Source organism: Rissa tridactyla, chromosome 5 (genome assembly GCF_028500815.1).
Source record: "Rissa tridactyla isolate bRisTri1 chromosome 5, bRisTri1.patW.cur.20221130, whole genome shotgun sequence".
NCBI classification, from domain to species: domain Eukaryota; kingdom Metazoa; phylum Chordata; class Aves; order Charadriiformes; family Laridae; genus Rissa; species Rissa tridactyla.
In genome coordinates, this window is record NC_071470.1 from 44,931,106 (window position 1) to 44,955,927 (window position 24,822).

The 24,822-nt window shown below is 34.8% G+C and overlaps 1 protein-coding gene across 3 annotated transcripts in view; it reads left to right on the forward strand.

Annotated features, from left to right (window-relative positions):
* FSTL5 (follistatin like 5) overlaps positions 1-24,822 on the forward strand; it is a 290,553-nt gene that overhangs the window by 245,041 nt on the left and 20,690 nt on the right. For all 3 annotated transcript variants that reach the window (XM_054202954.1, XM_054202953.1, XM_054202952.1), the window contains 4 exons: positions 1,022-1,140; positions 8,151-8,300; positions 14,435-14,542; positions 16,088-16,212. In XM_054202954.1, coding sequence (XP_054058929.1) covers positions 1,022-1,140; positions 8,151-8,300; positions 14,435-14,542; positions 16,088-16,212 — 502 coding nt within the window. The remainder of the gene's footprint in view (positions 1-1,021; positions 1,141-8,150; positions 8,301-14,434; positions 14,543-16,087; positions 16,213-24,822) is intronic.

Consider the following 24,822-nt stretch of genomic DNA (forward strand, 5'->3'; position numbering starts at 1 on the left):
TTTTATTTTATATTAAGATGTTTTCTCTTGATATTAACATAGTTTTTCCTTCAGAATTTAGGATAAGCAGAATTTCAGACTCAAATTTATTTTTCCTGGGTTTTATTCCCCTGTGTTCCTGTACCAAATATTGTTATGTCAAGTGGCAGCTTAGGGCCTGTACCCAGGATACATATACATTATTATCAGTGTAACCCACAATTCAGCTGTCCATGTTGGTTATGATGGTAATTTTATGAGTACTGTGGTTTTCTTCATAGAATTTTACAAATATGAACTGGTCATCCATCGTAGCATCCACATAGCAAATCAACAACTGTTGTCTTGCTTGGCACGTTTTAAACTAAGGAGAATGTCCCTTTTTGTGTTCATGAGCACGACCACAGATATTATGAGACTTCGCGCTACAGATCCGGTTCCCACCTTCTCCACAGAACATTACATCATGCCTCTCATTCAGCAACATTGGGGCAGAAGGATTGAATAGTTCTATAAACATTTGTGGCCCTTCAAACTTGGAATGACTATCTGCCCAACTCTGGCTTTCCAATAAAATACAACAGAAAATATTTCCTTTCCTGACTGAAAGAAATGTCAAATAAAGGGTTATAACAAATATTCAGAACTTCTCTGTCAATGTTATACGGAAATTACTTAAACTTTACTATCCCTCAAAAAAAGAAAAATAAGAATACATGGAGAATTTATGTTTATTTGATTTCAATGTAGGTGATTTCACAAGATCACTTCTGTTACTGCAGCTGTCAAACTATATATTTCAAGATCTGTTTTCATAAAGACCCTGTCTTGCCAATGGAGAAAACTATGAGAAATTCTGAATAACATAACAGTTTTGTTTTAGCTTTACAGCCAAAGATCCCATAGGATTAGCTGTATTAGCACTATATGCATTAACAAATTGATCTCATACCAAAAATGTGATGAGCTTTAGTTCAAGTCAAGGATTTTCTTTTTTGTCATTATTTAGTTTTATACATTTCAATGTGTTTTTGTTCCTAAGGTCTGGGCATTGGGAACATGTTTTATGTTTTTTATGAAGACGGCATCAAAGTAATACAACCAGTGGAATGTGAATTTCAGAGACATATTAAGCCTAGTGAAAAACTCCTCGGTTTTCAGGCAAGTTATTATTTTAAATTTATTTGTAGCGTTTTCACAATTATAGTTTTCCTTAAATAAGAATTTATAATTGCTAGTTTAGTGTTTTCTGCTTGATAAATGTCTTCTCAATTAATAAGTAGCTTATAGTGGTGGACTCAACATTTCCTGTATTTTCCGTGATCAAATTCAAACTTTCAGTCTCTCTCTTAGATTGAATATTCACTGTATACTTTTCAAACCCTTTATTTTCTTTGGTTGTCTTTCTCTTTTCCCAGTCCTTTCCTTTAACAGCTCTCTACTCTTTATTTCTGGTTTGTGTGGTGGTGTATTTTTTCTCCCCTCCCTCCCCAGTTAAGTGCATCTCTATGAATCAAGGATTGATACTCTCTCTATTAAATATAAGATCTAAAGTTATTATTTTTAATGTCTTCTTTTTTCTCCACTGGTTGTTTGTCTATATTAAACTGTCAGCTATCATGAGATAAATCCCTATCCTGATAAACACTCTTGCAGCTCCAGTGAAGTTAGTAGAGATGATTGATGCTTTGACTCCAACTTAAAATTCATATAAGTAGTTTCAATAATTTTATTGTCAATAGATTTATAGCTTATTTCACCAAATTCTGTGCATTTATGGAGTAGTTTCCATGTGTAGCATACATAAAAACAGTAGTGTATTCTCCACTTCCATTTTTTCTTTTGTTGCTTTTCCTTTACAGCTGATCAGATTGCTAGCTGACATGATGCATGTTCTCATAGGAACACTTGGTACTAGTCACTACATTAAGACTTGTTCCATATGATATACTGCCTTTCAAAAAAATAATAACTTTTTCTCATTATTTGAATTTGAATGAGTGACCTTAAAATACGTAATGATCCGTGAGCTGTACGCTTTGGGTTTTTTCCCCTAGTACCTAAAGCACACTGAAGTAACAGCAGAACTGTCTCAATGGGATTTGCCTCTTCAGTTACCATTATTGATGTCAAAGGCTGCTGTACTCAGCAGCAAGATTTATTTTACTGTGAATAATTATGCTTTGAACAGCTAATCATACCTTGATTTGTGCTGCTTAAGTGAAATTAGGTTGACACAGCCAAAAATAAGCCAAAAAGCTTTTTTACGGCTGTTTAATTCAAAAGCTGATTATTTAAGAAGTCTGCTAAAATTTTATTGGTCTAAAGTGCAGCCTAGATTTTAAGTGTACTTTTATTGAAATGTGGTAATAATGAGGATGAATAAGTCAAACTTGTTTCTTTTTGTGGCTTTCAAACCTGAAGTAGCATAATAATTCTATCCTCCACAAAAAAAAAAAAAGAGGTGGGTGGGGGGGAAGAGACTTGTCCTTTGGATATCTTTGGCTTGTGGGTAGGTGTGGTAAATATATAGAGAGAAATGTATGTCATTTTGCCTGTTACGTTCAACAATACTTCTACTTATTCCCTTGAACACTGAAAACATCTTTGCTTACAGATGGTGGTTAATAAATCTCTATTCCTGCAAGGGGAATCAGAAATATTTGAAAATTATATCCTTGTGTTTTTCTATTCATAGTGTCATCATTGTTCACTCAAAAAAATTGAGAAATAGTTTTCAGTAAAAAGTTCTGAAATTTTGAAAAAACCCTTTAAGATTACTTTCCTCCTAGAAGAAGAGTTTAAAAGAATTCCCTGCATATACTGCTGATACTATGACAACAGCAGTATATTCTTGAAAAAACTCATTGACTATGAAGCGTTAGACAACTGTTTCCTCGTCTGAAGAATATCATGTCTTCCTCAAGCTTCTTTGGAAAATCTGTTTTCTCCAAGTAAGAATAATGAAATAACCCAGTTCTGTCCCGGGATCAGATTTTTATCGAGTTCAGCATGTGATCTTTTAGTGGTAAGAGCTCATGTGATAAATTGCTCATTAGTAATTCTCTTTGTCTCTGTCGTATAACTATTAATCAGAGATGGTGCATATGTATGTATGTGTATATATATATATATATACACACACTGCATGTTTTGAGGTGGCTTTACATAGCCTTTCACATCTATGACAGCTATTGCTGATAAAATCTCCATTACTTACCTCTTAAGGTGTACCTAAAGGAAATACAGGCTTGCTTAAACCTCTCCCATTTCTTTACACTTTTCTGAATTAGCTGTTCAAGTGATAAGTAGAAGCCCAGTAGACCTGTTTCATTGCTAAACATTTGCTGAAGTGTAGGAACATTTCTAAATTCTGCAGCACAGTTTAGGTACTAGAAGTGTTACGGAGAATGTCTGGATGTTACACATGATACTGCAGTGTTCCTCCCCAGGTTTCCTGTTTGTCTGTCAACAAAATAAATTACCTTTAGCTAAGCTCCTGTAAAAGAACGAACTCAGATGTTTCTACATGGCACTGCATTGTATTGTGAACAAATATTGCAGTAGTTACACATGTACATATTTAGGTATGCTAATTTTGCTAAAGGTAAATACAATTTCTCAATAACTCTATACTTGAGAACCCTTATCTAAATATTTAATTGCCTCTTACACAACCGAGTGTCAATACAGCAAAGCACTTTAGTGTGCGTCTAACATGGGAAGCAATTAGACTTTCATTGTGTTTAAATTGAAGCAAAAGGTTTAGTGCTTTACTGGATCATCATGATTCACAGAAAATTATAAAGAGCTTCCTCATCTCCTTCCCAGAATCTCCTAAATGACTTCAGTCTTCTAAATTAATAGCAAATGAAAGTACACTTTTATTAGGCTAATAGTGACAATTTTAGATGCGTAGGAACAGAATTAAACTTATTTCTGTTTTTTTATTGTTATTGTTTAGTTATACCAGGTTCGACTGTTGTTTATTCAACCTGTTGTCAAATAGATTCTTAACCATGGTCCAAGTAGAGTCTTTCAGCTGTTAAATGTCTCATCATTCTGAAGGGTCTCTGTCATTTTCCTCACTAGCATGCAACCTCTATTTATTTTCTGCAAATGAATATTATCCAAAGCCTTTAAGTTCTAATTCTTTTGCAAAAGTGTTTTTATTTTCTCTTCCCAATGAATCCCAATTAGAACAGTTATTCTAGGAGGCTGGGGGTGGGGAAAGAAGGAATTGAAACATATGCCATTGTTGAGACCAATGGAAAAATCCTTTTCATTTCAATAGAATCCCGATTTCCTCTTTCTTACAAGAACTGGTGCATAATGTCCATATTTCAGTGAGCTCACACTCGAAGTTGAATATATGTTGGAGGTGGGCGTAAAATACTTAATTTCCATATAGTTAATGTGACTACATGGCAGAGCAAAGTTTCTACACAAAAGTTTTGAAACGCACTTGTTAGTCCACAGAAATTGCTTTGGTTTACACTCTTGCAGCACAGTAAGTGTAGTAAGTGCAAGACTGTTAACCTTTGTTTGTTTAAAAAAATGTGAAAAAGGTCCACGGTCTGGTTTTTACTACAGAATGTCAAGTAAACAGTAACAATATAGAATGGATGATATATAAATTGCATGCATTTAACGCGTGCACTGTTGTACCCTGTTGATGTCACCTTACTCTAGGCAGTCATAGCATAGATCGGCATTTCATTATACTGCTTAAAGAGCTTGGTTCAAAACTTGTTAAAACACTGAGGACCCTTGCATTAAGTTTAAGTTTATAATCATAGAATTTGCGCATCTAAATCTACAAGTACGTGTTTTCTCTTGAGAATTTCTTGCCTCAGACTACCTTGAAAAACTTTCTCTAAGGATTTATTTTCCTCCATCTGCTGACTTGTTACAGGGCAAGTCACTTTTTGATTAAAAAGTCTGGGGGAAAAAAAAAAACAATGAAATAAATTAATGTTTTATCAGATGCTAGTTTTTTTTCAGAGAGAATAAATTAGGAAAATGTAAATTGCTCACATTTTAATTAGAAGAAAATGGTGGGTTTGTGCTTATATTTTAAGGAGAAATTATTTTAACCAATTACCCAAACACTGGGGAAATTAATATAGAGCCTCAGAATTACTGCCGGCAATGTAAAAGAAATCCAAACTGTCTAATCGGATAAATGTTAACTTTTCAAAAGCAAGATTTCAGTTCCATTGATTGAAGCTATTTCTGGGGCATCTAGATAAATGTGGGTTTGAACGAGTAGAGAAACAACTGCGTAAACCAATTCATGCTGGGGAAAAAAACCCTATTTTGAACATGAGAATTTTGGTGTGTGATTTTCATTGTTACTTTGGAGAAACTCTTTTTTGGCTTGTATTTTAATTTTTCAGTTTTTGGGGCAAAGTGATAGTTGGCATTGATTTACAGAAATTTATTACAACATAAACAATATTCTAGAACCAGTAAGCTGCATTTTGTATATGTAGATTTATTTTTTACTTAATATTTTTTACTTTGAATCTGAGAAAATGTCATGCTTTTCTCCTTGCTGTATTTCAAGTGGAAAAAGAGGAGCAAATTTTATGAATTATCTACATAACAAGAATCATGCTCTGTAGTTTCAGTCAGTATTTTAGACTCAGATCCAGGACAATGTTTAAGGAGGTGGCTTAACTCTGGATATAGTTGTAAGTGCTTACCTTACAGTATTTTCCTCTTCTGCTATACTTCCTACAATGGGAGGTATGATTAGCCTAATCATTTACACTAATCTATACGATGCCATGTGAGAGAAATCTAGAGTCCTTCAAGAGGAATTGGTGTTATTTTTGAATAATATATTGAACGTGTCCTTGTAGAATTCACAGCACCAAAAACTGTTGGAAACTAAGGTGAGTCCCTGGGAGACATGACTGAAAAGAACGACACAGTATAGAGTTGTTATAAACGTTTACAGATGAAATTTGAAGAAGGTGTTCTCTGAGGAAGAAATAAGACTGTGTAGAACAGTCTAAAATTAGTTATCTGTTTAGATAAAATGTGGAACTAAGACAGGGCATACATAGAATAAATATAAAAAAATAATTTGAGATCAGTGAAACATTTTCCAATTGAAGTGACAATTGCACAGAAGGCAGATGACAATAGATCATTGGTCTGATGATTGCATATCATGTTAGAGACATAATCGTTTATGTTGACACTTCATGCATTGAAAAGCTTTTAGAAGCTTTTAGACACATTTAATGATGAAAGTCCCGTTTGTCACCATGCCTGTCATTCTTTAAAAAACACATTTTAAACAACTTCTCCCTTCAGAGTGCATGGCTTTTTAGCAGTGCAAAATAAATCTTACTCTTTTTTACTTATTTCTAAGTTCTGCTGAAGTTCCTGATTAGGGGACATCCCGTGGTACCCGAGTTTAGTAAACTTTCCTTATCAATGTGATTTCTGAAAGACCTTCCCTTTGTTGAGAGTTGAGAATGACGTAGGAACAAGCAGTGGCTTTCGATCTCCTGTAAAGAAACTCCAGCTAAAGAGCTGGACATTGATTTATTTCTTATTTTGACATATAAAGACTGAGTGTATTTTCTCAAACATAGAGGCATAGCAGGCAAAGAATGTTGAATGATACAGAAAAGTTAGTATTGAAATGCATCATCTTCTTCTTGAAAAGCATTGCTTAGTGCCGGATATATTGTTCTGTCACATTATTTTTCCCCTTCCTTTTAAAAGGAGTCTGATGTGTAGAAACAGAATTCTTGTTTAAGATCTTATCAACTGTTGCTGTTCACTCTACATTGAAGTCATCATTTGCTGACATATCGTAATTATTTTCACAGCAACCAGTTATGATGCCTCAGACAGAGCATTCTAAATTAGGAATAAGCAGCAGATTAAGTGCTGAAAAGAAATAATACTTATGATTTGGTGAAATTGCCCCTTGTCATGAAAGAAAGAAAAATTAAGAGGGAAAATAAGAATAAGTCAGGAAAATAAAAAAGCTTGGCACATCCTGTACATCTCCAAGCAGAATATTTTTCTCAGGTCCTTCTTTTTACATAAATTTGATGTCCATTATGGGAAAAAAACCATGCTGTTTCATAAAGGGAATTTCTAAATATGGTAACATATTTGATCAAGTGACTTTTAATTTTGATAAAAGCAAGCTTTCCCTGGGATTAAATAGTTTCAAATAGATAGATAGAAATACAAATATATATATATATGTATGTATGTATTATGATTGGAAATATATTTATATAAAAATATGAATAGTGAGCATGTAAATTAGATAGCTATTTTGAGGGAGAGTGCATAGTTATAAATATATGTATTAAGAAATACGAATTCACTGAAGTCAACAGGAATTTTGCTTTTTCTTTCAAATTCATCCTTTTGTAGTGATGGCAGGGCAGAGGGGGAAGGAATGGTTGTAAGAAGCCATTTGATTTGTATCGGGTTGAACGCTAGTGAGATAGGCCATGAGAACATCTTGTGGCAGAAGGAGGCAAACTTTTGACCTTTGAAGCAACGTATCAGTACTCCATGTTACCAAAAAAAGTAGATCCCTCTTACTGCTGCTGCTTTGCCCCTGTATTGTGTGGCAGCTTGCACCACACCTCCTCCTCTTCCTCTCCATTTATTACATTATCATATTCTCAGTTTAGTATTTGCCTGCCTTACTGCTGTGTTCTCAGATGTAAGTGTAAGTTGTACCTATAACTGTCTTCCTTTGCAAGATATGGTGATGGTGCAGATGGGAGAGCTGCTGGCTACTGCACAGGAACTAGACATTGTGTGTCTAATTTTTTTTTTGTTAAGATCTCCTGGCTCTTGCTCACTTTATTTCCGCATGTGTTATTGTTTCAAATGGGTTTCTTTCTGAGAACAATAGTGCTAACTGATTGAATGTCTAGAAAACATCCAAAAAAGCTGAGGGATGGTTTACACTAAAGTTCTTGTGAATTGTGTGGTGCCTACAACATGCAGTTTGACTAACGCTAGTCTATGTTCTAACGTCACCTGTCCTTTTTCCTTCCCTAAATTTTCCGAGATGTTATTTTACAGTTAAAAAATAAGAAAAATAGTATAATTTGTCTTTCTATTGCATTGTTGACTGTTTTGATTCTTATGCTTTCCCTGTTTCTGTTAAACTATAGGATGAAGTTTGTCCCAAAGCTGATGCAGATCCTGTTCAGCGGTGTGTATGGGCAACTGCTGTTAATGTAAAAGACAAGTTCATTTACGTAACTCAGCCTACGCTTGACAGAGTTCTTATTGTTGATGTACAGTCTCAGAAAGTTGTACAGGTATTTCTCATTTTAAAGTTATTATCTACTTTGTGCACAAGAATTTAAGGGTTTCCTTCATACATTCAAAAAAATGCAATTAGCTTGAGAGTAAACACCATATCTAGAAAAAAGCTCATCTACTTTTGTCGTTTAGCAGCAGTTTATGTTTAGTGACTCTTCTTATCAATAAGCAATTGGGAAGGAAAGAATCAACATAAAAATATCTCTTATAAATATTAATCAAGTAGTTGAGGAAACGAGTTATTGGGGAAGTTTCTGGTACTTTTGTCTTGAAAATGAAGATCCATTAGAATAGAGTCTTATCAAAGGAATGTCTATATCGGTTTTGACAGGAAAGGTTAGGGGGTTAGGTATGGCTACAGAAAGTGGAGGACTGTAACTCAGTAACCTTTTAGGCAGAGAAGAACTAACACCACCCCTAGCCAAGATTGGATACTATGAATTTTAACAACTTCTCTATTCCTGTCTACTGTGCAGGTGGTACTGTCAGTTTCTCAGTCTTTGGGAGGCTGGAGATACTCTGCTTAGTCAAAATAATTCATTGGGTAAAAGAGAGAAATTGATGCTATGGTACAGGGATAAACATAGTTTGTGGAAGACCAAGGTACAAGACAGTGCTAAAATGAATATTAGTTTTTTCGAGCAGTGCAATTCCCTCAGGAAAGCCTGAGAGAGTCACAATATACTCCAAATGGTCAGTAGTCTTACTGGGATGGAGTAAAAATTTGATGCTTAGTTGCCACCACTGAAATCAAATACTATAACTGCTATACTCTTCTCTCTCCCTTTTTTTTCCTGTATGTATCTGGTGGTTATGATGGTTATGGTTATGAGGTTAAATAGGGGATTTACGTGAGGACAGATTTAGTCTCTGGAACTGTTAAAGACATGTAAAAATGCATTTAGAAAATAATAGCCATAAACTCATTAAATTATAAAAATATATTTTCTGAATATAAAGAGAATGTTTATAGTCTTAAAATGTTTGTGTTAACGAGGCATATGGAAAAGGCAAAATCAGTATTTTTTTTTGCTATTTGGTTTCTGCCTAGTATTCCCACCATATTACATTATTTTCTTTCTTTTTTTTCCTTTTTTTTTTTTTTTACAATCAGACACATGCAATAGAATATATTTCATTATATAGTCTTTTGGGATGATGTCATTTGACCAGAAAGATTAGTTTTATTTCACTTTCAGTGGCAAAAAGGGTCAATCAATTATAGTTGGGGACTGTCAACAGTCTTGTCAGAAGACAAGGGGCTTGTTTTTGGCTGGGTTTGTGTGTTTGTGGGGTTAGGTTTTTTTTAAGTATATTACAGATCATATAAAATCTTGAAACTTACAGTAAATGCAGAGTTCTTCTTTTTCTGAAACAAAATTGTTCCCTAGCCAAAGAGCTCTAGAGCTGGTTAATAACTTGCTAACAATCCTGCTCTGATTCTCGGAAGAAAGGACACTTGTATGTGAACTGATAAAGAGGTTTTGACACCACGGTAGGTGTTCTTATTCAAATTTTAATCATACAAACATGCCTGACAGTTACTGGATTACTTACAGTATCATCACATTCATAGGAAACAGTTGTTCTTTTGCTAAATAAAATATGGATTTTATTTTTTTAAATTAGAAATCTAATCTAAATTATTAGTAAAAATGTTTAAATAGAGCTTTTCTTCATGCCCTTTGCCTTTTTCACCAATACAGGAATGAAAATCTTTAATGTATAGATTATATATCGTATATTAGTCTACAGGGAGAACTTACTACTTCCTTTCAAAACCTAAATGGGTCTTACAAGAAAGACGGGGACAGATTTTTAATATGGCCTGTAGCGATAGGACCAGGGGTAATGGTTTTATACTAAAAGAGGGTAAGTTTAGACTAGATACAAGGAAGAAATTTTTTTGTGATTAGGGTGCTGAAATACCGGAACAGCTTGCCCTGTTGTACATGCCCCATCCCTGGAAACATTCAAGGTCAGGCTGGATGGGCCTTTGAGCAACCTCATCTAGTTAAAGGTGTCCCTGCTCATTGCAGGGGTGGTTTGGACTAGATGACCTTGAAAGGTCCCTTCCAAACCCAACAGTTCTATGATTCTGTTATATTAGTATACATGTATTATGTGTATTAATGTAAAATTTAAAAATACATAGAAAAATTGCAATTTTAAAAATACATTAACTTGACAAATAGTTTTAATTTTAATAATTTTGCATTCTTTAAACATCTGCATTTTCTGCCTTCTATATTCTATGTCAGCTGGCTCAGTAGACATAGCTTCCTCAAAACCTGACCTATCCAGATGTTGACAGGGACTGCTAAAACGTTTTATTCAAAAAGTTATTAATTTTTTTTCTTTAACTTTTTTTTAGTTAGTTAAGCTTTTGCATATCAAAGTAGAGATGAACTGAGTGGATAATGAGTTTTTGTTTTCTGAAAAAAAGAGTTTTTTCAACTAATTCAATATATTTCTTCAGGAGGAGAGACTAAAAATGCATAGTCTTGCTGCAGTCCACAGATATGAAGGACTGGAATCTCCGGCAATGGTTTCCCTGGTCTCTGGCTGACATTCACTGTCATCTTGCTTTCCTACAGATGATGGAGGAAATACCAATTTAACTGCATTTGTTAGCATTTAGACTTCAGTGGCAAGAGCGTATTATGCCTTTAGAGCTCACTGAAAAATATCAGCGAAGTTGGAGGTTCTTTTAAACTTGGGGTTTATGGAATAGTTTGATTGGTAGGTTTTTCTAATTTGCCTTCAGTTACATTAGTTACTGTTTTGCTAAGTACTTTACCATTAACTGTATGTTTAGAGATACTTACCACAATGATGTATGTTAATTAAAAAGTAAAATTCAATAAAATAGCCACTAATTAAAAGTAAACCCCTTCCCCAGAAATATGTAAAGCAATTCTGCAGTTTTTGGATGGAGTTAGATAGGTTGCTATTGTATCACATAAATAGTCAAGTTTCTGTAATAAGCTGAAAAATAGACATACGGGATGCCTAGGTGTTACGTAGAGCTTGGTGCACTAAGTCTGTGCTCCAAGCAAACACATTGAGCTAAAACCGGATACTCCACAAGCCTTCACGCTAGTCCATGAAAAGAAAAACTTTCAAAGAAGTTCGATTTTGAGGGATAGAATACCATTGCTTTTCCATGTCTAATAATATCCAGATCGTGTACTTAGGGAGGTGTAGAATGAAATGTATCCCATCTGTGGAAACCTTTTGCAGGAATGAAGGTCTCAGTTTTGATGGTTCTAGGATATTTAGATATTAATGATATATTATCTTTCCATTTCACAATATTTAATACAGACATTTGGTAAGACAATATGACTAAGGGATAACAGATGAACCAGACAAGTAAATTAAACAATTGTGTTACTGTCACTTTTGGGAACCCAAGCAGAATTTCTACTTGTTACTTACCTGAATATTATTTCCTAGGATACACTTAGCCAAATATGTGGGAAAAGTACTATGGGACTTGCTTAAGCAGGTTGATATTCAAAATAGACTTTAAAAAAAGAAACAAGTAAAAGTAGTTGCAAACAAAACAAATAAATCATGAAAGCACAAAACCTATACAATCTTTTACACTAGTGTAAGACTATAAAAAAATAAAACCACTGCTGATTCAAAGACGGCTTTTAGAATTGAAGGCTAATTTGGAATTTAGTGACAAGTCAAGAGATAACTTTGTTCAGGATTTCTTATAAAAAGTATGGCCCTGTCTTCGTTACCTTTTAACAATAAGCATTTATTTTTTGTTTTTGGTTTTGCAAGCAACAAGAAGTTTTCTAACCATTAAATGTTGCTCTACTCGTATCATACGCACGTACACAAACACCCATAGAAACAGAAACCAAGGAAGGGAGTTTAATTTCTGTCAAATCAGTTTATTTTCATTACTTAAAGTGCTGCCTAGCACAGAAAAAAAAAATCAAAATATAGTTGATACTTGGAAAATAGATACTAAGCTGTTCATAAATGCTTACCAGACTTCTTTTTCGCTATTGTAGTAATACAGAGGATATTATTTACATTTTAACTATTTTTAGTCTATATCTTAAAGAAGAAACCACCTGTCTCCTCTGTAAAACCAGTTTTTCAAAAATGCACTCTGGTAGGAACAAATGTGAAGAAAAACTTCATATTTTGACATTGAGCAGCACTCTAATAAAATTCTGTCAAGGTGCAAAAAAATCCTAAAGACAACTAAAAACATATTTGAAAGGTCTATAAGTTGTGTAACCATGCTGTTTCCTGTATAAAAATAATGTTGGTTTGGTTTTGCTTATTATGGTCTTTTCTCTGAAGTACTACTATGTATGTTCTATTTATTCCTTACTACTATGAAAGTTAATGTAAAAGATGTGTGTACTGGTGCACATATGTAACAACTGGATTTTAGGATGATTTATTTATATGATTTATTTTATGAAAGGAAGTACTTAAGATTCTAGAGCAGACTAAATTGAAATGCATTGGAAATACGGATGGTGCATCTTTAGAGGGATGTATGTAGACTTTTTGATTTAGCCAGGTAATTCTCATTGTAAAGTTAAGAGAAGTATTTGCTTTCATTTGTAAATTCTTGAGAGCAAGCACCTGTCACCTGCAATTCCCCAGGATTGCTTAGCAGCGCAGCATTGACTGGGATGACTTAGAGGCGTGCTGAAGTAAACAGAGTTCATCATCGTTGAGGACACACCGTTCTGCTGGCAGGTCAGCCTGGCTAGCTAGAAACAGCTGTGAAAGCCTGCGTCCGAGGTGCTCACCTCCTTTCTGCTGCTGGCTCCTCTCTTGGGAGCTGCGTTCCCTGTGCTTGACTCCACGGGCGGTTCCTTCTCCTCCTCCTGGCAGTGCCCAGGCCCCACACGTGGCTGGCACTCATTCAGCAGAATATATACGGGTCAGACCTTTTGCCTGGGGAAGCCAAAAGGAAACGTGACACACCTGAACAAATTAGCTATACAACAGCCCCAGTATTCTTTTAGACAACCTGTCTTCTAGCCTGCAGCAGAAAAACGTTATCAAACACGAATGACCTTTTCCGAGGGTTATCTTTCTGATTTTAAATGAGCCGGTGAGCAACCTGGCTTCATTTTCCATTTTCAAAGGGAAAAACAAATTCTGCTTAGATGAAGCTGTGGCTTGCAGTACCTCAGGAGTACAGTTAAGTACCATCATCAGTCTCAGCCAGCCATTAGTGCATTATCTTGAGGATCTACATCATTAGTTTAAATTAGGTTCACTTAATTAGCCAGCTGGTACTCTCTTTGACAAACTGATAAACAAACTGTGCTTTACAGTTCCGTAATGGTGAGACTAAAAGACAATCTCCACTTATTTTTTCCGCTTTAATGATGAAAATAGAAAAGTAATCCCCCCAGTTGTTTACCTCGTACAGAATGTCTCTTAATCAAATACTTTGTCCTCCCATTTCATACCTCTGAAGTCTTCAGTTCTTCTCATAACAAAGGAAGTGTAGAGCTCAACTAAAAGGTTTGTGGTCTCAAGAGACAGTGCTCAAGGTTGTAGGGAAAACGCTTTGGTTCTGATCACAAGTCCACCAAAGGTAGCAGCTGTAATTGGAACAGTTAACATAAACATATGAAAACAATCTTTCCCGCTTCAACAGAATATACCCGGTTTCGCAGACATAGGAAGCTTTGGGTCTAGCAACATTGTGTTGGTTTTACGCAGGGCTGGCATTGATTTCAGTACATGGCTTGAGAATACCCTTTTTAGCCATTTTCCAATAATTGGTGTAGTTTTAAACTGATACGTACAAAGTGAGAGTGATGGGAGGGAGATAAGTATTTTTTCACTTCATTTAAAACCTTTGTTTTCATCTTCTTAATAGCTTCAGTATAATGTAGTTTTGATGATAAATGTTAGAGCACATAATGAACAAAAATCATTTTTTGGGCAATTCCGTAACTTTGAGTTAATTAGAAGGCTGCTTCAACAATTGACAACATAATTTTTAAATACAGTCTGAAAAGACCAAGAAATGCATGTCCGGTCATCATTTTAATTCAAGCATATATATTGGGGTTTTTTTTTGCAAATTTCACAGAAACTAAGAATTTCTATTTTTATTATGCTACAGGCAGTAAGTACAGATCCTGTTCCAGTGAAACTACACTACGATAAATCACATGATCAAGTCTGGGTGCTGAGCTGGGGGAACATGGAAAAGAATTCCCCAACTTTGCAGGTGAGCTGATCAGAATGATTACACGCAAGGAAATCTAGACAAGTTGAACCTTTTTTGTCATTGGAATATTTTGTATATTTCCCTTTAAGCGTTATTACCATGACCCCAGCAGGGGCAGTGAAATGATTTCAGGTAACCAGAAAACCATTCAGACAACTGACTTTGCTAAAAAAGTTTGAGATTATTTTCAGCACCCTTACTCAGGCATGACAATGCTGAAGAGAAGGATAAGGAGTACAGCTGAAAGCAGCAACATGTTAACTGCTAGTCTTTTGAGAGCAAATTGTTGCTGTTTATGATGGTTTTTTTCCCTAATTAGAGCATAAACTGGATTTTAGACATATTCCTATTTGATTAAAATTATATATAAAATTATATATATATTGTCTGGAGGTGACAAGATCCATCTTACTGCTTTTTTCAGATGTAAAATAATAAAAATCTTCACTTTTCCCATGTCTCTGAGCAGTGGCAAGCCTGGGGACAGTCACTAAAGAAACTTTTCAAGAAGCTATACCTACATTCCTACTTTTTCACTACTTTCTGTTCCTTATTTAAAGTAATCCCCTGAGAATATGGTGATCACCTTTATGTCGTAATTTCAAAATTACTTTTAGTTTCAACTTATTTTCCTTTTCTTTAGAAGTTAATGAAATCCTTATGCATTTAAAAAATATATGTAAGATAAAGAATAAAAGAATTTCAAACACAGGGCTTAAGCAGAAAAATGAGTAACATTTGAAAACACCTTTTTAGCACCTACAGACTCTTAGTAATTATGAGTATGCAAGGTAATTTGTGGGAGTGTAGGTGTCACGTCTCTCCAGCAAATGAATGATAATTGAGTCAGTCTTATCAAGTTTTAAAGCAACCGATCATCTTCACTCCCATTTTTCCTTATAATGTAGGTGATCAAGTTGGGGTTTTTTTTAAGTTTTCTGTTAAGTGCACGTATGTGAATATCATGGTGGCTATTACATGGAATTGTCTTTTTAGTCACCCATAAACATTTACCTCAGAGAAGGTCCAAGATTTGGGGATTCAAGGAAAATCTGTTCATAACAATTTAAGGAATGCGTGAACTCAAATCAACAACTACTTCTGAAATATGTATGTGCGATGTTTAATTACCTCATGATTGCAAGAATTGGGTGTATGTGTAGCCATAACTTCCTGTGAATCAGTTGATAACATTTTATCTTTTCACTCCAAAGTGCTTAAGAAATTCAATCTCACTCTGGGATATAGAGTAAAAAAAAAAAAAGTAAACAAAAACTACTTTGCTTTAATAATGTAAATGAATAAATATGGACTCAGTGGTGGAAAGAAGAGGGGAAAAAAGTAAATATGAAGATTGAATGGTCAGGTACGTAACAATTCTCTGAAATCTGTGATGCTGATCAGCTTTATTCACTGTCATTTCTTGGTAACTGAAGGATAATGTAAGAGATGGAATACAGAGGCAATACTGTATTAATTTATTTGCATAGAGATTAGATTTTGAAAGACTATTTCTATAGTTCATAATAATATTACTTTATGTAGGTGATAACACAAGCCAGTGGGAGTGTTTCTCATCACACAATCCATACTCAACCAGTGGGAAATCAGTTTGACAGAGTGGATGATTTTTTCATTCCAGCTACAACCCTCATCATTAGCCATATAAGGTAAGTTTTAGTTGAATTATAATTGAGTTTCAAATGAACTATAACATTGGCTCGAAAGAAATATAATTTAAAAACCTTGAAAATCTGAGACCGTGCCACCTACTTCAATATTGTTTTGCAACACTCTTCTTTGTAAACAAACTAAATGCGAATTTTATTAAAAACAGGCTCGATCTCAGAATACTTTTATTTATAAGAAAATATTCTTATAAAACTTTCTTAAGTTTTTCTTCCTTATCTCACCAAATGTTCAAAAGTTCCACTGCTCTGTGTACTAAAATGGAGATGTAATATCATCTGGGGTTTTCTTGAGGAATTGATAAGTGTAATTTTCAGATAATTCCCTAATTTACAATCTCAATTTGTAAATATACTTACTAATTTCTTCTACTGTACAGAGCAGTTGCCATATATAGTATTTGTCATATTTGTGTGGTATTGGAATCATTCTCTTAACGGACCAGAAAAAAAACACTTTTGCAGTTTTAAAACGAATTGTGATACAACATCACTTAACTCTTTATGAACTGGCTTCTCCTGTTCATTCAGTTCTTTCTACCTGTTTTTTCGTCAGGCTCTGTTTTTAAAACAAACCATGACTGAGCATGTAACATAAACTCTGTTTAAATGCATGAATAAAATTGGTCTTATTTCACGGGTACTGAGTATTTGATGTTAAAATGGTTCATATTGTCATCTATGCCAGGAAACACTGTAAATTTTTGAGTGCTTAGTTATTTCTCTTCGTGAATGTAGGATTGCCTTTGCGTTTGTCCAAAGAGCAGACAAGTTCTGGCTGTGATAGAAATATTCTAAGTAGGGAAGACTGGAACAGGGTGACCAGCTGGATTTTAAAGGATATATGAGACAGAGAAAGAGAGTGTGAGAAAAAGAGGACAACACTTAATATAGGCATAAAGCAGAAATCTTAAATGAAAATCTATTTTACTTCCTCAAAATACATTAGTAAGAATGTGAAATACCATTTTCTTTTCATATTTTTTCTCTAATATTTCTACCTGTAGGGATTAAAAAAATCTGCAATCTAGGATTTGTACATCTGAATATTGCATTAATATGTATTAGCACTTTGTATGTTTAGGACTGTTAGGTTCTTTACAAGGTGACGCGGACCTATTTCAGCTCACAACACCTCTGCAAATAATTGACTAAATTGTTTATTCTGCACTCCCAAGTTCAAGTTTCTATAGAAATGCTTTCATAGGATGATCTTAACTGCGATACAGTTATGAGGCATCATCATTCACTTTTAGCTAAAATCTCAAATCGCGTATATAAATACATGTAACCGTTAAAAGAGATATCATTTCTGATGGCAGTGAGTGGTAGTCTTCTAAATGTGAAAACATGCAATTTAAGATGATTTTACAATTGATTCCAGAATTTACTCTCTACTTGTCCGTGATGAACTTTGTCTTCTCTATCAAAAAACGTTTGGCTTCTCCTAAAGAGGTTGTTTATAAAAGAAAATTTTCTACAAAACTCTTAACTAACAAGTAAATTAGCAATCGACCATATGCAATTTTAAAAGGAATGTGTAGCTTAATATAGCTAAATAGTAAATTGACTCTTAAGTACCATTACTGACACATTCCTTGAATCGAGTAGATAAATGTACATTGTGTCCCTGAAGTAATCCGCAATCCGTACACTCAGCCTTAGAAAAGCATTAAATGTTTTTGTTGCATTTGGAACATGTATGTATGGGGGAACAAAAGTTACTGCTTCATAAGGTACCAAGTACTAGAGGTACTACCCCAAAAGAACTGACACTTACATACGTTAATTTTCACATAAATAGGAAAAAAAGACGGATAGGGTGAACATCATACAAGGATGAACGTCATACAAGGAGGGGAACCATGACTGGGAAAAGAAAAATAGGCCCAGTCCAAAGCTAGTGAGGAGCTCATCTTGTCTAACTCTAACAAATTGATATTTTGCCTAATGAGGTCAAGTAGGTGCTTTCTGCTTCAGCTGATGAGCCTTTTCACCTGTCCTATATGCAACTGAGGAGGAAAGAGAATTAAAGAATAAAAGAAAACCCACAGAAACAAAAAAAAGAATTTGAAATTCAATTAAACAGTGAAAGAATAAAGTTGGACACGTGACTGCCTAGTATAATAATCTTGTTGTGACTTGCTTGACTTTTTTTTTTTTTTTTTTGGATTCACGTACCAGATAAAGACCAACAGAAAATTTCTGAAATCTGACAAAAGCCTGCAGCAGTTTTTGCAGTAGCTAAAACCGTAGATTTTGGGTTTTAAACCAGCAAAATCGGTTCAACAGCAATTAACTGTTTTTACCTACTCAGGAGCTTACTTGAAATGCAGAGAATCTTATGTTAATTTTCTAAAACGCTACCTAATTCTGGGTGCCTTTTCAAAAAAGAAAAAAAACCCACTATGTAGACAAATACTGTATTTTTATTTTTTATGTATTCTTTCAAGACCTAGTTATGCGAAGTTAGTCCATCATTAAAGAATTTGCCTTGCATAAAATGTCTGGCATTTAAGTACTTTGATTATAGGGGTTTTTTTGTTTAAATAAAAATGAATTATGTGAGCAGTGTATCAGGAAAGGTTTTAAATTAACTGTATTTATCAAATTAGTAAAGATGTAGGAAAAACTGTCTATTAAATCTAACTTGTCACCAGTCAACAATAAAAATACTCAATAACAGCATGTGTTTGTTAAGCCTGTTAGGCAACAAACATAAAGCTTGAGCTTGTTCTTTGGTGTTTATACCAACCAGGGGAAGATTTTATGAGTGTGAATCGCAAAAAACAGCTACAAGAGAAATAACCCCAGTGGCCGAGTTAGCTCATACAGGGCTAACTGCTCAAGGGCCCTCTTTACGCTTTGTTGGACGTCCATTCCCTGTGACCATACAACACCAGCCCCTTCCAGAAAAATGAAAGCTTTCTGCAGCTAGCTGCGTTTGTCACCTGTAAACTGAAATTTTGAATGATGGAGCAGAAGACAGTGTGCATGGCTTACCAAATTAGCATCCAGAACCAAACTTTCTGTCTGAGTAAAGGCATTTCTAAGCAAAAAAGGCAGACCACTAACACGTACGAATTAATTTTCGTAACACAGTTAACACAAATCATCTACTGCATGTTCTGTCCAATCAGTTATTCTTTAAGCACTGTAAAGAATAAGGGAAAGCAGATAAAGATAGGCAGGCTTGTTAATATGTAGGAACAGAAATGAGGTTGAATAATTTAAGGCTATGGTGGGTCATTAATTTTTTGTTTTTAATAATTCTAATATGTTAATTGGTAATAATGGATATATCTGTATTTAAAACTTACCAAAAATTAATTTTATTTTAAAAGTGATGCAACTATACATTTCCTTTACCTCGGTGTGTTATTTTTATATATGAAAATGGAAATGGGCTGTCCATTATTAAAACAGAAAACTCCACACTTTTTAATGCTCTCTTGGGCAGCAGGTAATTTAGGATGCACTTCCCCCAGATCAGACATTTGAAGAGGTACTAAAAATTTTGCTCTGAGGTAAACAATCACTGATCTCACGGAAAAAAAAAAAAATAAATGTTTTGCCAGAATTTTCCTGCCACAGACTGAGGCAATGTTTGGTTATACTTACAGTACAGCAGGAGTCAGGGCAAATACCTTTTTGGTTTGATAACAAGCAAGCATAACATTCCTGCTCTGAACAGCTGTGATGAACCATCAAAACAGCAGCTAAGCAAACTAAGTAGCCATGAGCCAAAAGAAGTAGGGAAGAATAGACCAATTCTGTTGTTATTTTTAAACCTTCTTTTATAGTTGGTGAATAGTTGATACGTATACAGAAGAGGACAAGAAAAGCAGCTTTATAATTTTGGGGCGAGGACTGCTGTAGGTTCAGTACCATCAGTTAGTTTTGGGAGGGGGGAGGTCTCTCCCTCTCTTCTATGTTCCAGTCAAACGATCTCCTTCCACTGCTGAGATGGAGAAACAGTTCTGTGCAATCAAACACCGTTAGGAATCAAGCAATGTTTTGGCTGTAATCCTTTTGTAACAGCTAACCATTTATAAACGCATATATTTAAAATACAGACAATATATATTAGTTTTAGTAAAAATCTACAAATTACCTTCCTAACGTTGTGTAGAGTGCCTCACTGATTTTTCCATATAGCAAATCCTTGTTTGTACAGAAAGCCTCAGCTGCAGATCGATCAGGTTGTCACCCCGTGATAGGGCTCTAAAAATGTAGGTGACTGACTTCTAGAATTTCTATGTGGTTTTTTTGACAAGACTAGTTCAGCTGCTGACTTTAAGGGAGGGATTGCCTCATGCCTTTGAGCATTCTTTCATGACGGAAATAAAATTCCTTCTTTTTCTCACAAGCCTTTTGAAAAGCAAGCTTAGAGTTTAGAGAAAGTCGGTTTCCCATGGCTTTTCATGAGTTTCCTGTGTCAGCTGGTTGTAGTGCAAGGCACAAAACTTAGTCAGTCAGCCATGAGAAAGAGACCATGGCACAAACCAGTAATAACTACTAATAGAAAGAACCCTTGAAGAAGTTTGCCCAGGCTTGCTCTTGCAAGTCTGAAGATTTCAAAGGGAAGTTACATGTTCATCTTCTGTATCTTGAAAATAGCCTGTCCTGCTGTCATCATCAGCTTTGTTTTACCTCTGACGTGTGCTCAGCTGCTAATGTGTGTTGAATTATGCCAAGAGAATGAATGAATATAAAGCATTGTTTTTCATGCACAGTGTCATGCCCATATTTTCAGTGCACGCAGCTTGAAAAAAATATTTCCCCCTCCCCCCAGTTGTGTTGAAAAGTTATCAGACACTGGGGCCACAAAAGTAGACGATGAGATCTATTAATCTGTAATAAATGGTACAAATGCCAAGGGTGTTTTTTCAGTTGTTACTCGGGCAAATGTATACAAAGCGTATTCCTTTTGTAGGTGCACCTTTTAAGAATTGAGTATATACATTTTCAATATGTGGCCTTATACATTTACTGGGAAGAAAATTTTGTTCAGTGAGCTATTTTTTGTGCCAAAGCAGTTCAGAGCAACCAGTGATCTTGTCCTTAATTGTCTGCTAATACCATTCCTTATCATAAAAATAGACGTTTGCAATTAATATGTGTGATGGCTGCAAAAAGATGACTTGTACAATACCCATGAAAATATATTATTGTAAGCCTAAGGAGCAAAAGGGCTGATTATTTTAGCTCCACTGTTCATAAATCGAAGTGAACAAAAGATAATTGGAATAAATTAAGGTCTGTCATTACACTGCTGTAAAATGTTTCAAAAGCAATATTAAATGAACTCACTGTAATGGAGTAACTCTAACTTTTTAGATGTTTTAATCTTTTAGCAAGTATTTTAAATGTCATATAGTTACCTGACCTAACAAGTGGAAGAGTGAGCAATCAACTCACTGGTGAGTCGGCTCAGGATCTGAATAGAGTTAAAATAGTCTCAGTTTGAGTTTTTTCTCACTTTTATTTCTCTGTTGTGTATGGTAATAGGGGAAGCAGTCTTTCTAAAATTATCCTTATTCATTTGCACAAAACGGTCCAAACCCGAAGCTTTTCTTTAAGAGGTAATTGGAATGTGCTGCCAATGCATTTGCATGAACTTTCTTAAATGAAACCCATGTGGGGTGGTGATTCAGTAAATTCGCACTCATTCCAGAGTTTAAGCCCCTACAGAGGTGTGAAGTAGCTGAAGGACTGTGAGAGCATTTCTGTATTTCTATGCAAATAAGCAAAAAGAAAATACTATTTTACTTCAAAATCCTACATAATCAGAAAGAACTTTATGTTCAGTGGTTTGCAAGTCAAACAACGGAAGTGGTAAATGCTGAGGCAACTGTAGACAAAGCATCAACAAAAGAGGTTAAATTAATTTGGGCGTTGATTTATCCCAAAGATAAGGGGCAATTTGATATTTTACAAACTCAAATAACAAGGCACATTAGGAGAGTGGAAATTTAGAAACAGTTCTTAGTCATCAAGCTATACAGACATATTGTGCTACAGGGAAAATAACCTGAAAGGTTGAGGAACTGGAGAAAGAAGCTCAGTAGTACCAGGGCAAACAGAAAATATCTAGAAAGTAACTGCAATTTCTAATAATGATTGTGGAATCTATCAATGAATCCTACATGGTAGCACAGCGCACAAAGGAGGTCCGTCTCAGTTAGGGGTTCACTCTGCGGTCTCCCACTCTGTAAACTGCATCTTTGCGAGAGTAGTGCTAAATGGAAACCTTGTAGTCATTCTTTCCCCTGTCTGTGTGTTTGCTTCCCAAAAGGACGACCCTTCTGGTCCATAAATGTGTTGCTTTCATAAAAGCAGCTCATAGGAACTTCTGGGAAATGTGGAGGGGAGACAGTAAAAAGTATTTTTCTACATCTTTTTTGCTTTAAATAGTGGATTTTACAGCATCTTTATTACAGAGGGAATATGAAGAATGAAAGATTGAGTGATTCAGTTCAGACAGTTTAAATGCTCTGAAATTTACTTTGTTCAACTACCACCATTGGCAACAGCAACTACTGTTGAAATAATGCCACTTCAGAAAACGTGCAGGTACTCCTTAGTGTATCAAACCTATATTCTCCACTTCATTTCCCCTCTGCTCACATCTCCCCACCCAAAAAGCTAGGAGTCCATAATGTAGCCACTGCATTTCTCAAAGGAGGAAACTCCCAGTCCTTTACATACACACAAGATATGCCATGTGCCCATACTTAAGCTTCGTCTGTATCCTCCTTCAGCTCCATTCTTACATTCTGACTCAAAAGGACTTGTGTTTGCAGGCTTTAAAATGTGCTAGGCAGTAAGGATTCCCAACTGTATCTGTTGAAAAGCACCTACAGAAATTATGGAGTAACTGCCAGCACTCCACAAATACAGTTAAGATTTGCTGTCACTGAAATCTGTCAAAGACCTGATGTTCTGAGGTATATATGACATCTTTTAATCCAGGTCATTTTGGAATTCATGGAGAAAATATTTTGAATTTTAAAGTTAATTTTCAGTTCAGTGTTACAAAATTTAACTAATAATTAATTGCACATTTAAATGTAACTAAAATAAAAATGTTTTTTATAACGCACTGAAATCTGTGATTGTTCCTAACCTTACCATATATATGTATGTATGCACACACATACACAAATGCATAAGAAATCAGTCTTCAAAACAATCTTGTTTCTAGAATCAATTACCGTGCCTGCCTTTTTCCATGTCAGATGACAATATAATACAAATGCTGTTTGACCAATTTATTCAACTCATGCTCCACATCTTTTCCTCTTAGGTAGCTTGAGTAAAACTTCACAAAGTTCTCAAACTAAAAATGCTAGCTGTCAACAGAAAAAAAAAAGATAAAAAGATTATGTAGAAAAACATTTCCACTTCGGTGCGGCTACTTAGAAATGAAAATTCCCTTCAAATGTTACCTAAAACATGAGGTTGCAGCCAGCCTTTGTAGTGCTATAAAACTATAGCATCAGTAAATTCCTTATGTTCTACTAGTCTTTCCCTGTTAGTTCAGGAAATGTCCAGAACCTGGCTTAAGTAAGTCTAGTCAGCTTTATTAAAGTGAAAGGGAGTTTTGTTAAATTGTAAATGTTTCTGACGCTGTAAGGAATATTTACCTTTAAGGTAATATGATCTGTGCATCTGAAGTGGCCAAACCAACCATTATTATAAATAAACTGTTGTATCTGTCTTCTAGTACCTGTCTGCTTTTAAAAATTTAGAATGTATCAGTATGTGAAAATACATGACACAATGAAATGTATAAAACTGTAATCAACTATAAGAAGAAACTAATCCCTGCAATTAGGGGATGTAATATGTTGTGTCCAGGGATTAGAAGTTATCTTATCTTAGTTCTGCTTCACTACTCTTTGTTTTTTCCAAATAAACCAAATTATAAATATTAATTTATTAGCTTTAAGTCCATCTTAAAATTATGCAATTAACCATTTTTCTGTATGTTTTCTAACAAACTACTAGAGCAGAATTTTTTAAAAAAATTGTGCTGGGTCTGGCTTGGATGGAGTTAATTTTCTTGGTAGCTGCAAGAATGGTGTTGCGTTTTAGATCTGTGACTTTGGAAAAGTGAAAATCTGTTTGGAAATATTCATTTGTACATTTCTATTTTGCAGCATTTAAAATAATTTACATTTATTCATTACATTTAAGCTTTCCTATTTGATGTTATGTTACAAACCTATCTTTTAATTTTTAGTAAAGCTGAGATGCTTGTGTGATCATATGAATCAAAGACTTTAAGGAAGCTTCCAGATCTACAGAGATAGACTGTTTTGTCTGTATTCCTTCTGTGATTTCCCAAATGTCAGCATGCAACATTTTCTTCCGGATAAAATATACAAAATTCCATCTTAACAGAGCCACCACCAACAATCGTCACCTCCCATATTATCTACAAATTAGAACACAGCAATTTACCATGGTGTGCCTGATTTTTTTTCCCATGATAATCTTACATTTTCAATACAAATGTCATCTCTGGTGCTTCTATGTGCCAAAAATCATATTTTATCATATTTTTTTACATACAAAAATGCCTTT